Source organism: Taudactylus pleione, unplaced genomic scaffold (assembly GCF_031769625.1).
Source record: "Taudactylus pleione unplaced genomic scaffold, aTauple2 ptg000113l, whole genome shotgun sequence".
NCBI lineage: Eukaryota > Metazoa > Chordata > Amphibia > Anura > Myobatrachidae > Taudactylus > Taudactylus pleione.
In genome coordinates this window covers 16,786,760-16,802,941 of record NW_028284515.1, presented here as the reverse complement: position 1 = coordinate 16,802,941, position 16,182 = coordinate 16,786,760, and the positions used below count along the sequence as shown (strand labels likewise).

The following is a 16,182-nucleotide window of genomic DNA, read 5'->3' as shown; positions in this document are numbered from 1 at the left end:
ATTGGCTGGAGCACCGTTTATCATACGCAACAAGTTTTATCACTCATGAATAATAAATTTGTTGATAAAGGAGGCCGTCAATCTGCACCTTGGTAGACATGATTTTTGCTGGTTCTGATGTTTATTTCAATGTACATAATAATGGAAACACTTCGTAACCCAATTTTTACCCTTCTTACTGTTCAAAGTCTTAAGTCTCATTCCCATGATGGAGTCCCTCAAGGTATTTGATCCCATCCATGTATGTATAATCAGGCTCATGAAGCCAGCTAGTATGGACTTTCAGTTTTCTTTATCCTAAACATGTGGCACAATTCGGCCATATTAAGCCGAGTACACACTATATGATAAATCTTTCTGACACAGATTGTAACTATATATCGTACTACACATCGTATAGTGTGCATACTCGATCCGTTATTCGTGATGGTTCATCGGATCGCAACATCTGCAGTTCTGCACAGAAAAAGCGACGTCAAGCTACATGTAGCATGTAACAATGCATCATAACATCGCACACTGGATCGCGCCATTCCGTCGCTGGGTACTTACATCCTATAGTGTGCACTCAGACTTAGAAATGGAGCAGTATACTTTATTTACCATAACAATAATTACGGTATGCTACTTTATTTTTGACATGCTATGGCCATCACATGATTTTTTAGAGGGAGAACTAAAGTGTTTTTTTATAGTTATTATTATTTAAAAAAAAAAAGACAGTAGCAAAGTATTTATTTATTACCTAAACATTCCTTTTCATGTACTGTAGTTTTCAAAAACTCGTGAACCTCGCAACTTATGCTGTTTTGGAATGGTTTGGGTTTTGTTTGATATTTGTGCATTAAGTCCTGCTTTACCTGTAACTATTTTGTCTTCTATAGAGAGCTTTTGCATTTTCACTTTTATTTTAGGCCACCTACAATGCAAATGCTCACTGGGAAAGAATCCTTTTGTGCTAAATGACAGCATTGTCTCTGAGTAGGGCTGCAGAGAGTGTTATCTGTATGCACGCATTTCCACACAAGGTACAGGAGAGCGAGGGAGAACACAGACCGCTTTCAGGAATTAAACTTCTGCTCCTGAGGCCACTAAGCCGAGAATTGCCATGGAAACAGACCCTGGCACACAAATGCCCCTAAGGAATTGCCCGCTCTTGCTGTCACAGCTGCCAGTGTCAGCAAGAAAGGTTTGATGGCATGTCTGCATCTTTATAGATACCCATACTGCCACTGGGATATGGAAGCAGCTATTTAATATGAATTATTGCATATCTACACTGAAAAAAAAAACAATTCCAAGTCTAAACTAAGAACAAAGCACCTGTCTCCAGAATATCATCACTCTGTTTGCTGTCTGAACCAAAAATCATTCATTATGGACAAGTTAATTACAATCTCCCCATGTTCTTTATACTAGCACTATACAGCTGTTTTAGCAAAGGTAAACCATGCACCATGAGCTACATCTCGGACAAAATTCTCATGTAAAAAAAGAGTAACCTGCATTGGAAATCTATGAGGCTGTGTTGCAGAACCCGTGTAACCCTGCCACACTCACCAGTGACCTCTTATCAATCAAAACTACAGTATGGATCTCTTCACTCAAACAAGCTATTTCCTGAATCCAACTTGCTTTTTCTTTTTTTTTTTAAATGGATCATTACTCCATCTTTTGTATATATACACATTTTTAAGCCTGTCAAACTAAGTCACATCACTCAACGTCAAGCAGCGATATCCAAGTCTCTCTAGACTACAGAAACAAAAAATGTAAAATCCCATTAGAAAAAATGATCATGTAGATCGTGGGTAACCGTGCAACAAGCAAATTAAAATGGATTAAGCATTGGCACTTTTTCATTTTAGGCTGATCACACAGATGGAACCGAACTCTACTCATTAAGTCCATTAAGTACAGCCAGCAACGCTGGAGGGGCCATAAATCACACAGAGATAGCAGACTATTCTGATCATCTGCTCACTATCTAAGTTTTCGATTAATCTTTTTTTTTTTTTTTTAATGTGCCTCCAAAACTGATGACCCATGTAAGAAACAACTAAAGGGGAATAGAGAGAAACCTTAGACACCATGTGAAGTTATATATTGGTGCAAACTCACAAAATCTTAAATGTATTTTTCAATATTTCCAGTGGATGACTGAAAGGGGAAAGGCAGCTACTCTACGAATGCTTATTGGACAAGAACGGTCATGAGACCAAGGGCCTGATTCAGTCGCACGTAAAGTGGTTGCAATTGCGGGCGCTATCACCGTTTGGAAAATCCATGCAAAAATCCCACGGTATTCAATCTGTACGACCGATTGTGAGAGCAGCCGGCATCACTATTATCAGCAGTGGCACCAGCCCCATTATCTTGGTGCAAGAGAGCCACCTGAAGTCAAAAGGATCTCTGCATAAGCTCACCGCTGAATAGCTCGCAATGATATCTACACGCCCATGGGTCACTTATACTGTGTGTGAAAGCCTATGTTATAGCGCCGTTGCCACCCAGTAATTCCCGTTCAGCCTCAAGTGCGATGCGACTGAGATCTGCACGACTCTGAATTGCTCATAATTACTCTAAGTTGTGTTTTCAGGCTGCACCGTATGTTCATTCAGACTTGCATGCACCTCTGAATAAGGCCCTTTATAGTAAGTGGGAGACATTCTCCAGCAAACCCTCATGTCTCCAATGGAATAGAACGGTTTGCTTTGCCAAGGGGCCACCACATACAGTACAACAGCACAGCAGACAGCAGCAGGATAATGTATCAACTCTGTGGTGGTCATTCCACTGTTTTTGCTGTTGGCTGTTAGTGCCGGGTACCCAACAGGACAATTCAATTGTTGCTCCGTTAGTGCATGAACACCCGTCGGCGTCAGTATTTCTGCTTGCCCCTTCCTGAGAAGGCAAATGTGCGATAAAGCCTAGTTTTGGCCGCCTAAACAGGAGTTTTGGTACCCTAACCTGGACTTTTTAGAAGGGTTTGGCCAGTTTACATGGCCAAACCCGGTCTAATTACCATTCAAGAGCGCGATAATGGGCGCCCAAAACAATTTAATTGGAATATTAGGTGCTTATTATTTACCGCAACATAAAAAAACAATCAAAGCGCCTCCTGTAATTCTTGGGCACACAACTTCTAATGGGATTTTTTGACATTATTATGGTAGCATAAATTTGGGAAGTGTACAGTATTCCACAGATACCTGCACTCATCTGCATTATTGCCTCTACATGCCCAGTGCGCTGGCATGTCACCCACAACATCAGGTGCTGCTTCCAATACAGATGCCAAATGCTTCTGAATCTTTCATGCAACATCTTACTATTCATACACTACCTGCCATGGGTAAGGAGTTAGATGGAAAAACATATGTGTACGTATGCCCACTCTCAGGTACAGATGACCTTACTCTTTGGGGTCAATTCAATTAATCGCAAGGGGAACGAGTTGCGGCTGCAATGTCACAGGTCACAGAAACTCCAGTTGTACTTGCGATCCTCACGATCTGATCTCGCCCTGGACTCGCATTGTTCTGTGCGCAGCCCTATGCGGCATAGAGCCACACTTACTTGCAGGGTAAGCCATCCCGCGGCTAATTGAATCTGCTGATTTAATCAACTACATAGTAATCACCTGTAGCCAATTGCTTCCATTATCACATATAAAGTTAGTGCCTACACCTTCAACAGGAAGATAATCCTCAGAACATTAATAAGGGTTCTCATCTGGATAATAACAAATGTGGTCCACTTACCTGATTTTAACTCCAACAGCCGTAACCGGGGGTCTTCAGGGGGATGCAAACGTCTTTTCTTTCTCCAACATCGAGCAGGGTAAGTATACAGCTGTCCTGGAGCCACTCCTTCATAAATGAATAAACACACACTAATGTAACCATAGGCATCACATGAACATATTTCACTCTGGATAATACTCATCTATTACAGTATGAATTAGATGCAATCCTAGTGATGTAGCCTGGACAGACGTGGCACTAGGGCCCTGATTCAGCAAGGATCGCAGTTGCTAATACGCACGCAATCGGGCGATTGTTGCGTTCTGCGCATGCATCACAGTGAGTGTGCGCGAAGCGGCCACTGCGATCCGGACTGCGATCACAGGGACTACGCAGAGTGACTGACAGGAAGTACCGTTTGTGGGTGGTGATGGGGGGCGGGGGGTGGGGAAACATAGGTGCGCCAGTGCGTTTCAATGCCGTTGCAGGAGCGTGCATAATTTATCCACTGCGATAGCCTATGCAGCCTGAGGCCTGATAGCGTACATGGAAGTTAGCAATTTCTGAGTAAGGTCAGACCTTGTGCAAGTGTGCGTGAGGCTGCGATGGTACTCTATGTTACCAATGGTTTCTCAGTCTTGCTAAACATTACGAATGTGTGTAAGGTAAAGTGGGCGTCCTTATGTAGTGCTGTGACAGTATAGCGATCGCATAGGATTAGCATACTATCGCAGTTGAACTGTGTGCAGAATTGCTATTGCATTCGCAGTTGCGATCAGTAATGAATCAGGCCTAGTCATATCGAACTATACAAGATTTTGCCCGTGCAGCCCCTCTCCATTGGAAGCAGCTCCCTCGCTCGATCAGGCTCTCCCCAACCTTGCAGAGCTACAAACGTGCACTGAGAACCGACCTGTTCACCAAAGCATACCCTTCCACCACATAACCATGTTACCAGGTCTCTGTCCCTCCCGCCTCAGCCATCTCTACCTTGCTTACTTCCTTCACTCAGGTCCCCCTCTACACACTCATGCCTCATGTCATCTGTCCATATCCCCTCTCCCCTAGATTCTAAGCTCCTAGGAGCAGGGTCCTCCTCCCCACTGTCTCACAGCCTTCTTCTCTAGCACTTCTATGACAGCTTTCATCTTCAGTGCTGTACTGTGTATGGAGAAATGTGCTGCTAATTGTTACTTGTGTTCTGTTTATATTTTGGTTACTGTATTGTAATGTAATGTTCTGTGTACCCTTTACTGTATGTACGGCGCTGTGGACCATTTGTGGCGCCCTATAAATAAAATGTAATAATAATAATAATAATATTAATGCTAGTAAATAAACTGGTATTTACTGATTTTCAAACTCTTTACGAAGTAGATTAAGATCTGCACAGTTGAAATTGAAAAAGTGTTGGTAATGGATACTAACAACTGCCATAGTTTTATCACTAACGTATTGTGTTTGACAGAGATTTTTTTTATCTGTCACTGAATGCTGAGCATTACACAACATTTAGGTGATGTAATTATTATGTATATATACTCATATCAGAGGTCAACACAAACATTTGTCAAACAAGAATTTAATACCAGTGACTACATGTGTGATATGGGACATGCTCTGAGTAGAAAAGACTGTTTATCATCAGCACAGAAAAAGTAAAGGTGCACTAGTAGTAAGGGACAAGGACAAGGTTTATATATATATATATATATATATATATATATATATATTGCTTCATTAGTGATAATAACACTCAAATAAGCAACCACGTTTTAGGTGCCCGAGTGAGGAGTAGATGACAATATAAGTAAGGAGAAGCACAAGGGAGTAGAGGGCCCTGCTCGTGGGAGCTTACATTCTAAAGGGGTGGGGTAGATAAACAGGTGTGAGACAGATGGGGTAGACAGGGAAGAAGAAGCATGTAGCAGCGGGTTAGGCTTTGATGAAGTAGTGGGTCTTGAAAGCCTGTTTGAAGATTTGTAGAGAAGTGGAGAGTATGATGGGAAGAGGGAGAGAGTTCCAGAGGTAGGGAGCAGCACGGTCAAAATCTTGGAGGCGGGAGTGGGAGGAAGTAATCAGTTGTCATGAGAGGTGGCGTGCATTTGTTGAGCAAAGAAGGAGGATGGGTGTGTGAAGGGAGATGAGGTCAGAGATGTAAATGGGAGAGGGCTTTGTAAGTGAGTGTAAGAACCTTGAAATGGGCTCTGAAAGGGAGCCACTGGAGGGCTTGTATTAGAGGGGAGGCAGATGTAGAACGTTTGGAGAGGAAGATGAGCTGAGCAGCAGCATTGAGGACAGATTGGAGTGGAGAGAGGTGGGATAGGAGGGAGACCAGATAGGAGGGGGTTACAGTAGTCCAACCTGGAGATGACCAGTGAGTGGATAAGGGTTTTAGTAGCATCCTGGGTGAGAAAGGGCCTGATATTGGAATTAGTTTTGATATGGAAACGGCAGGACTGCGAGGAGATTTTTAATCTGTGGTTTGAAGGAGAGGGAGGAGTCCATGATAACTCCCAGACAGCGCACTTTGGGGCTAGAGGAGATAGTTGTGCAATCAATTGATAATTAAATTGTGGGAAGTGAGGTTATGTGGGAGGGTGGGAGGATGATCAGCTCATATTAAGTTTAAGAAAGCGCTGGGACATCCAGGAAGAGGTAGCAGAGAGACAGTTGGAGATACAAGTGAGGAGAAGGGGGGTAGGGGGGTGGAGGTCAGGGGAGGAAAGGTAGATCTGAGTATAATCAGCATAGAGAGATGATAGTGGAGGTCACAGGAGCTGATGAGTTCACCTAGAGAGGACGTATAGAGAGAGAATAGGAGAGGTCCAAGAACAGAACCTTGGGGAACACCTACTGTAAGTGGGGGGGGGGAGAAGAGGAGTCATGAGAGGAGACAGAGAAGGAACGATCAGAGAGGTAGGAGGACAGCCAGGAGAGGGCAGTGATGCATAGACCAAGGGTGTGAAGGATTTGCAGGAGCAGAGGGCGGTCCACAGTGTCAAAAGCAGCAGAGCGGTCAAGGAGAATGAGTAGAAAATAGTGGTCTTTGGATTTGGCAGCTAGAAGGTCATAGCTGACTTTCATGAATGCAGTTTCAGTGGAGTGGAGAGAATGGAAGCCAGACTGAAAAGGGTCAAGGATGGAGTGGGATGACAGAAAGAAGGTAAGGCGGTTCTAAACACTATGCCAAAGGAGTTTGGAGACAAAAGAGAGAAGAGAGATGGGTTGATAGTTGGAGACAGTGTTAGGATCAAGGGTAGGTTTTTTTAAGAATGGGGGAAACAAGGGCATGTTTGAATGCAGAAGGGACAGTACATTTCTTTACCCAGTCACCCACTACTACTGTCTCCCAGAATTAGTCCCACACTGCATTGTTTGGGACATCCTCAAGTACCTGAACCAGATAAACAAGAAGTAGTACACAACATGATCCCAATACCACTCTACAGACAGTAGTGCACCTGGATTCAGTATGATTTAAGGCCGGCTGCATGGCTGGCATTACAAATCCCGACAGTGGCTACCCAGCAGGGGTGAAAATCCCGATCAACCAAGGTAAGTATTTTCTAACCCTATTCTACACCCTAACCCTCTCTTATGGGTGCCTATCCCTAACCTCCTCCCCAAGTGCCTAACTCTAATCCCCCCTCTAAGTGCCAAACCCTAACCCCCCTTCCCCTAGCCTATCCGTAACCTCCCAGGGGGGTACCTAACCCCAAGTCCCCCCAGGTGTCCTAAACCTAACACCCCCCCGCAGCTGTCCGCGCCCGGCTTACCTTCGATCGGTAAGCCAGGTGTCGGGCTCCCGGCGTAGGACTAATGACAGGCATCGGGATTTCGATGCCTGTCATTTAACCCCTTGCCGGGATTAGACAGTGGGGTAGTCGGCGGTCAGGATTACGTCCGTCGGCTTCCCGTGCTCCACAGCAGCTTCATTGCTTTGATACTCAGTCTACATAGCTTTACGCAACCCGACAATGTTACTCCTAGGTCCCTGACCTCCTCAGCAGTTCCCTCATTTATGCAATTGATACTACATTCAGCTTTTGGATTTTTAAGGCCCAGTGCAGGTTTTTGCATTTTTAATGTGAACGTCAGTTGACGTAATCAATCTACCATTCCTTAAAACCACCTAGATCAATCAGTTTGCTAAAACTTGCTACATATCTTTGTGTCATAAGCAAAATGATAATATATATTATATTGCACTACTTTTTTTATTGAATTATAAATCTATAGAGCTGTGGCATGTCACATTCACTGACCAGTACTCTACCTGGCCCTCTGTGCCTCTTCTCCATCCAGATGTAGCAGTTGTTCTGAGCCACGCCGGTCTGTGAGTCGAGAAAGGGTAGACGGACGCTGCGCTCGGCACAGAGCCTTGCATTGTAGTTGCGGCAATGCTCGATGGCTTCTTTGTAAAACTGATCCCCAAGTCTGCAAGCAAAGAATGAGGGGAGTACTGCGTGAGCTCAATGGTATTATTGGAAAAGAGAAACTAAAATGTATTAATGCACACTCTTCTCTACTGTAGCGAGAGGCAGCAGTCTAATCATTAAATACAATGCAATTACAAGAGCTGGACCCCAAGAGATGGGCTGAGTATTCCTCTACACTTCTGGGTAACAGAAAGGGGTGGCCCCTATCATGGAGAACAAGACACAGAAAACAGACCAAACCTCTAACATGTCATCCAAAATGTTGGTCTTTGTAATACTGCTATAAGTACAGCCATCAACATAACACTTAACAACAAATCTAGTTTAAAGAAAAATAAGACAAACAATATACCCCGTTCCATATTAAAAATAAATAATTATAAAAAAAAAAAAAAAACACTCCACCTTATGTACTTAAACTTATTGGCAACTTGAGCTATAATATTAGTGGTCACTACAATAGGAGCAATGACAAGAAATGTAAAAAGTTCAGTCATAAGTGGACTTCAGGGAAACAGAATACAGACAGCCCTTGTTCTTACAAAACTATTTTCGGACTATTGCACTTGTTTTTACATTGGGCCAATATGGCAGCATTTGCATCTTCTGCAGACTAGTAGCATAAATGCGTCCGTTTGTGCACACAGATGCTAAAAGGAGATTTTGGCCAACATTATTTAAATGATCAAGGTTAAAGATGATGCATTTTGGAAGGGCAGTGCCACCTTTGTGAGGGGGAGTACACAGAACTATCCTCTCTGCAAAGGACTTGATATTTGCGCTTACCCAGGAGGACTGGGTGACCAGGAGACATCCTATACATCTAACAGACGCCTTTTGCACCTGCCAGGTGCCTTTTTATGGAAAACCACATTCCTAGGTGGGTTGCAGTCAGGATGTCTACAGTCACTATGTCGACAGTGACTGCAGACAGGAGAAAGTCGGCGCCTGTATCTTGAAGGTTACTCAGATGACCGATGTTCGCACAAAATGATCCAATGATGCATCTTATGACCATACTTGCCTACTCTCCCGGGAGCCTCCCAAAAATCAAGTGCCGCTCCTGGCACCCCGCAAGAGTAGGCAAGTCCCCCGGGATGGAGGACACCCCCCCCGCGATGCGATCACTGCAAAAGTGGGCGGTCTGGGGGTGAGATGACGCGATTCACACTGAATTGAGTCATCGTAGCCTTGCCCCTACTTTATAATGTTGGTAATATCTGCATTATAAAGCATGGGGTGGGGCCTCGATCACGTCGGCATGCCCCGGCTCTGCCTGCCTAAACTGGCCCCACGCGCCCTGTTGCACCGACCTTGCGGCCCCCTCCGGAGGGGGCTGGCCAAATGTCGGCAAGTAGGCTTATGACGCAGCTGCGGATCACATAAGCTAGCAGGAGGTGGAGATTTACACAAGACGTCTCCTACGGCATTAGCAAAGTCGCAGCGGCTGTACAATAGCGCGCAATTATGAATCTGTCCCCCAGTGAAATCCCTCTACTTCTCCGAGTCTTCATGGTAGATACCACCCGTTAGTGGTGCAAACTAGAATGAATGAAGAGTTTCAATTGCTGGTATATGACCTAGGGGCCAATTCATCAACACTAAAATAACGTTTTTAAGGACATTTTCCTTAAATAACGTTATTTTGGTAACATGAACAGACTTAACACAGGAGATATCACAGATATCTCCTTGCTAAGTTCCCCTGCTTTAATTTCCACACTCCCCATACATTAGTATGGGGATGTGGAAATTATGGTATTCATCAAATTTCCGAAAATTATCAATTTTCGGAATTTGACGCAGTTACTATTCGCCACTGTGAGGTGGCGAATAGCAGAATCCACTTACCTGTATCAGCGTGTGCAGGTCCCCCGACGAGTCCCTCCGGTGCTCTGCTCCGTCCTCAGGCTCCGGAGGCTGGTCTGTCATGTGTGCTCCCCAGCAGAGCAGAAGAAAGTTTAGAAAAAGAAAAAAAAAATTTTTTCCCCCTAATCTGTCATGTGGTCTGCTGGGAAACCACATGACAGACCAGCAGGACGGAGCCGGAGGCTGCTGCGCGGACAGGTAAGTCGGGGGGGGGGGGGGGGGGGGGGGGGAAGGTGAGCGGAGGGGGGAGGGGGGAGGGGGGTGGGGGGGGTACGAAACTTAACGCATCTGTAGGCAGTGCTGCGCATGCGCTGGTTTTACAGATGTAACAGCGCATGCGCAGCACTGTTTCCAGATACGATAAGGTAGTGTAGAGAGGGAAAAGTATCTATTTCCCGAAAAGCTGTCATCGCAAAAATTACAGCTTTTCGGAATAGATACTTATGGAGAGGTGGAATGATGAATTCCACCTATAATTAGCTAGAACTCCATGAGAGTTCTAAAGCTAATTATCTCCATTGAATTTTTACGTTTAATGAATAGGCCCCCAAGTCAGGAGCTGAACAGTATGTCTGAGCAGAAACTGATCTCTAGGTGTGCCTATTGCCCATTTGGATGCAGTGATCTTGCGCAGTCATTGGTAAATCAGGGTACCACAGTTCTGATGGGGGTAACTTCTTGGGCAGTAAAATAAATGTTGTCCATGAATCCCATGAGAATTATGATAGCATAGATAATTACAAGAGTTTTGGCACCCCATTAAACCAAAATGCTACATGTCTGTTGCCGTATTTTTCTTTACTATACAAGTTCTGGAGTGCCCGCCCCAACCCCCCTCCCCTTCTTATGTGAAAAAAAAAAATATATAAATATATATATATATATATATATATATATATATATATATATACACACACACACACACGTATACATATACACACACACACAGTACTGTGCAAAAGCTTTAGGAAGGTGTAGAAAAAATGCTGCAAAGTAAGGCTGCGTTCAAAAATAGAAGTGTTAATAGTTTATTTTTAGCAATTAACAAAATGCTAAATCACTGGACTGTGTGCAAGTGTACCTAGAAGAAATCCTGTTTTGAAGGCAAAGGGCGGTCACACCAAATATTGATTTGATTTAGATTTCTCTTCTGTTCATTCACTTTGCATTTTGTTAATTGATAAAAATAAACTATTAACACTTCTATTTTTTAAAGCATTCTTACTTTGCAGCATTTTTTCAACAGCGGCCTAAAACTTTTGCACAGTACTGTATATATAGGTGTGTGTGTATTTTAGAACTAGAGTAATAATTTGTTAAAATTATATAGGACATCAGCTGTCATTAGATTAACTTGCCACTGGACAGATAAAAGACGATATCAAATTTGTTTTTATGGGTTTCAGTAAGTGTGCTCTTTGCACTATTATGAATGATGTTATCTGTTTGCATACTGTTAAAGGTCAAGCTGTTGTTGTATGTTGTTAACAGAAAACAGGGTAATTAATGTTATAATAAAAAAAAAATAAAAGCAGAGCTCTAACTTCTTTATAAAAGTACCACCATTAGATTTATACCACTAAAGTGATTCCTTTGAGCTATAGTGATCGTTCTCTGTTTTCACTTATTTCTCATCTCTGATAGCATGGGTTAAATTATTTAGAAGCATTATATTCACATTTATTTAAAAATTCAACCGGTGTTATTGCAATTGGAAAATAGATAGGGAAAGCAGATAGAGTATTGTCACAATTGGGAAAGAGGTTAAAAGGTACGTGATTAATTCACAGTACTACACACGGGAGTAATGCATACTTGCCTACTTTTGAAAAAGCATTTTGAGGGAGATTGTGAAAGGAGCACCTATGAGTGCAGCGGTGAAGTGGGCGTGTACTGTTATATCTAAGGGGCTACATAATGGGGGTAAGGTACAATCAGGAAGATTTGTCAGGGAGACTCCCTGAAATAGTAACAATCAGGGAGAGTTGTGTGGAGTAATGGAGACATTTCGTACTGATTTTACCCTATAGGTTGCACTGAATTGGTTTCCCTAGAAAGAGAGACATTCCCAACTGTGTATTCTGCTTAACCTGTTTAAGTCCAAAAGTCCCTTATAGCGCCAGATTGTGCTTTAACTAATTAAAACTTTGTATAACTGAAAACATGAGAATTAGGGATACTTAAAGGGGATGTAGTTACGATCCCGGCAGTCAGAATCCCGGCACCAGGATCCCGACAGCAGCTGGAATCCCGACGGTAAGTATTAGGGTTGGTGGAAGAGTTAGGTTTAGGGTTAGTCACTAGTTGGAGGGTTAGACTGCGGGAGGGGAGGGTTAGGGTTAGAACACTTACCTAATTGGGTTGGGATTCTGACTGAAGAGATGCCGCTATCGGTATTCTGACCGATGGCATCCTGACCGCCAGGATCCCATACACAAACCACTTAAAGTGAGGACCTAACAGATTTGGGATTAGTGTAAGATGGAGCAAGTAACTGAGCATCTTGGTAACACCATGCTGCACTGCAGATGGGGCAGATGTAACATGTGCAGAGAGTAATGGTGGGTACACACGGCGATATTACTGAGACATTATAATCGTGCAGTCGCTCAGTAATCGTGCACAAATCCTGCACATTTATGTCGGAAACGACCAACGATGCGCACTCCCGCTGGTCGTTTCCGACATTGTCCATTGCCTGAACATGCGGCACAATCTGACGATAACGACAGATTGGCATGTTCAGGAATGATGGACAGTGTCTGCACTGAACGACTGATCACTACAGGGGATCAGGAACGACGGTACGATTACGATGTCGTAATCGTACTGTCTTTCCTTATCGCCTAGTGTGTATGCACCTTTAGATGTGGGAGGGGCGTGTCCAAACTGACATCTAAATTGCAGTGTAAAAATATAGCTGATCAGCATTCGTGGGCTACATGCGAAAGCAGCCAGTATTTACCCTGCATTCAATTTTATTTTAATGAATTTGCACCCCTTGCATTGCAACATGGTTTGTCCAGGTGCACAGTTACTTGCTCTATTTTAACTCTATTCCCAAATCTGAATGTGGACCAATATCATACTTGACGACATTCAGCTCCCTCCTTCCGGGAGGTTTCCGCTACGGGGGTTTCTAGTTTACTCTGGGGGGGATCTGGAGGGTCGGCGGCCACTAGGAGGATTGTCTGCCTTTCCGGGGGGCCTGGGAGCGGCACCCGATATTTGGGAGAATCCCGGCCAAATCGGGAGGGTAGGCAAGCCTGGCCAAAATACTTACAAATTCACCTGCAAAATTGCCAGCCGCATGTCTGCTATGCTCTCATACAGCAGGGTAGGCTATTCGTAATAAAAGCCTGTTACTTGCTGGGCTGTGTAGCTGCTAGGCCAACCTGGAGTTCTTGCTAGAAACACAGCCACATCTGATATCATGCTATTGGAAATCTGCTGCACGTCTTAGATGAGGGGTCAGAGGAAAAGCAATTGCACACCTTTACATTCTAGTTGTCACCAATCCCCAGACCCTGTCTGCAGAGCTTTATCGAAAAAGATAATTTGGCTCATAAATTTCCCCCATGACTCCTACCGACAGCAAATGATCCACAAAAGGACCCTGCTGTCCAAGAGATAATTACTTCCTCTGCGAGACTACAGGCACCTGGCAGAGCCGACATTATGAAATCACACACTAGGCCTGCACCAGAGTTAGGAGTTACCATCACATAGAGTTAAAAGAAGTATACAGGAACGCAAACACTGGGAATGATGTATAAATAGAGATCCTAGTCGCTGATGGCGAATGACCAGAGAGTTTAAACAGAGCCCTCACAAGAAGAGCAGACGTGCAGGTATTAAACAGTTATAAAGCAGACAATTCTGTGGGCACAAATGTACAAACATCAGTCTTTGATTAATTAAGCAAGCAGAGGCACCAGATCTCTGAATTGTGTATGATAAATCTAAGGGTGCCTAAAATCATGTCACTTTCATAAACACTACACTTAAAACCGACAAACCTAGTTACAAGTGTTCCAAAAGGAGGGCTGTGGACTGCAAAGCTGGTAAAGGGCAGTCTGCAGAGGATGATTTGTAAGTGGGGGGTTAAGTCGTTATTATGGGCATTTGAAGAGGGGGTTGACAGGAACATTTGTGTCCCCAACAAGAATTATACAAGCAGTTCACTTTTTTGACAGCCCACCTGTTAGTCACTGACATAGTGTTAATCAGTGAGACTATGGGAAGGAGCAGAGCCGTAACTAGACATTTTGGTGCCCTGTGCCAGAAAGAGCATTGGCGCCCCTCTCATTTTTCAAAAGGACATAATGCACCCAAAAAAGAGACATGGCTTCATGGGGAAGGGCCAGGGAAGAGATAGGAGAGGCCAGGAGATGCTGGGGATAAAATAAGAGGAAGCTACAAACAAGAATGATAATAAACAGAAATTTGCCAGGCCCAAACAGCGCCACTGAACTGTGGTGCCCTGTGCGATGGCACCGGCTACACTACCCTAGCTACGGCCCTGGGAAGGAGTACTGGGTTTGCGAAGAAGGATTATCTTGAATCCCTCCGCCCCTTTCAGGCTTGTGCGCCTGCGTGAAGCCCAGTTCACTGACGAGTCGGACTTGGCAGTGCTAAGTTTCATTGCTCCGAAAGGGGATCGCAGAGACAGCTGATCTTTGGATCAGCTGTCTCCGCACCGCAGCAAAGTTTAATTGCTCCGATTAACTAGTATCCACCGCTGCTAATCGCACCGAGTAAATTTTCGCCCCCCATAATTAACACAATGAATGGACAGCTTAGTAGCATTCAGGTAGATTTCTTGGCCATATTAGAAACGGTTTACACATATTCAGTGGTACGTGCAACATTTGAGACTCCATGTGATGCTAATTACACACCAGAGAGTGGCAACGTTTTGGTGAAATTTCACACTAATCAGGTTTAGCAAAACAGTCGATTTAACATGTGGCATTCCTGGGTTACAATCTTCCAGTCCGCAATGTGCATTTTACAACTGGGAAGGTGAATGGGGTGGTTTGGGGTAGGACTGTGAATACTTAAGGCCAAATTCCACTTGGAAAATTTTACAGCCAAATGTGTAATTAGGAAAATATTCTGTGGAGCCATTTTGAAAATGAGGGCAAAAGAGCATCACAAACAGGTCAGAGATAAGCTTATAGAAAAGCACAAAACTACAAGAACATTGCAAAGCCAAATGAATGTCCCTCAGTGCAATCAGGATCACCTGTCGGGATTAGCCAGTCGGGAAGCCGGCGGTCGATATTTCGATCATCAGCATCCCGACTGCATACAGTGTGGACGTGTGTACACACTAGATGATGTGCACCACCTCGTTCATTGCATCGTCCATCTGACGTGCAGCACAGCAATGGGAAGATGCGATGAACGATGGCTGGGAACGACAGATAGAGCGTACACAGTATATATGTGTACAATAAATCGCTCTTATACAGTACATGTCGGAACGATATATTAGATGATAGATCTTATAGTGTGTACGTGGATTAAGTGTGGCTGCTTGTTTCTGTGCCTTCTTTTTAATTACACCCAGTTTAAATTTGTTGTAGTTGGTAATCTAAACATAAAAAGCAACATTCATGAAACAATGTTGCACATACGTTTAAGGGATTTGAGTCCCTTCAATTATATATCTCATGTGACTGGTACCCATTGGCCAGCAGAAACCATTCTTCTTTTGAGATGTGACATGGAATACCCAAATACACTTTTGTGCTAAACACAATGTACTGCAAAGAGTTTATTTCATTCCTTTGACATTAGAGGAGTGAAAAGTGGCAGTCGTTCAACTTGATTATATATTGTTACCTAGGGAAAAATAAAATTGTTTACCTGGATCAAGTCCCTTGCCAAAACATTAGAGACATATGATAAGGTCTCCTAGGAGAAAGAGCTTACTTTACAGAGGTGTGATTTATCAAGGGAGTTCCCATACATAGAAGAACCTCACTTACATGTGAGGACAAATACTGCAGAAAGGTGTGACCCTTATTACATATTATTTAGAATATGGTTATACTTATGGTAACTAAATCTGATCACTTTGGAAAACATTCATTTAAACATCTGCTTAGGAAGGTGGA

General features: G+C 43.6%; 1 protein-coding gene across 3 annotated transcripts in view; it reads right to left on the bottom strand.

Annotated features, from left to right (window-relative positions):
- The window catches only part of DPF3 (double PHD fingers 3), a 283,534-nt gene that overhangs the window by 133,345 nt on the left and 134,007 nt on the right, over positions 1-16,182 (bottom strand). For all 3 annotated transcript variants that reach the window (XM_088471277.1, XM_088471279.1, XM_088471278.1), the window contains exons 2-3: positions 8,026-8,186; positions 3,765-3,872 (exon numbers count right to left, since the gene is read on the bottom strand). In XM_088471277.1, the coding sequence (XP_088327403.1) occupies positions 3,765-3,872; positions 8,026-8,186 (269 nt within the window). The remainder of the gene's footprint in view (positions 1-3,764; positions 3,873-8,025; positions 8,187-16,182) is intronic.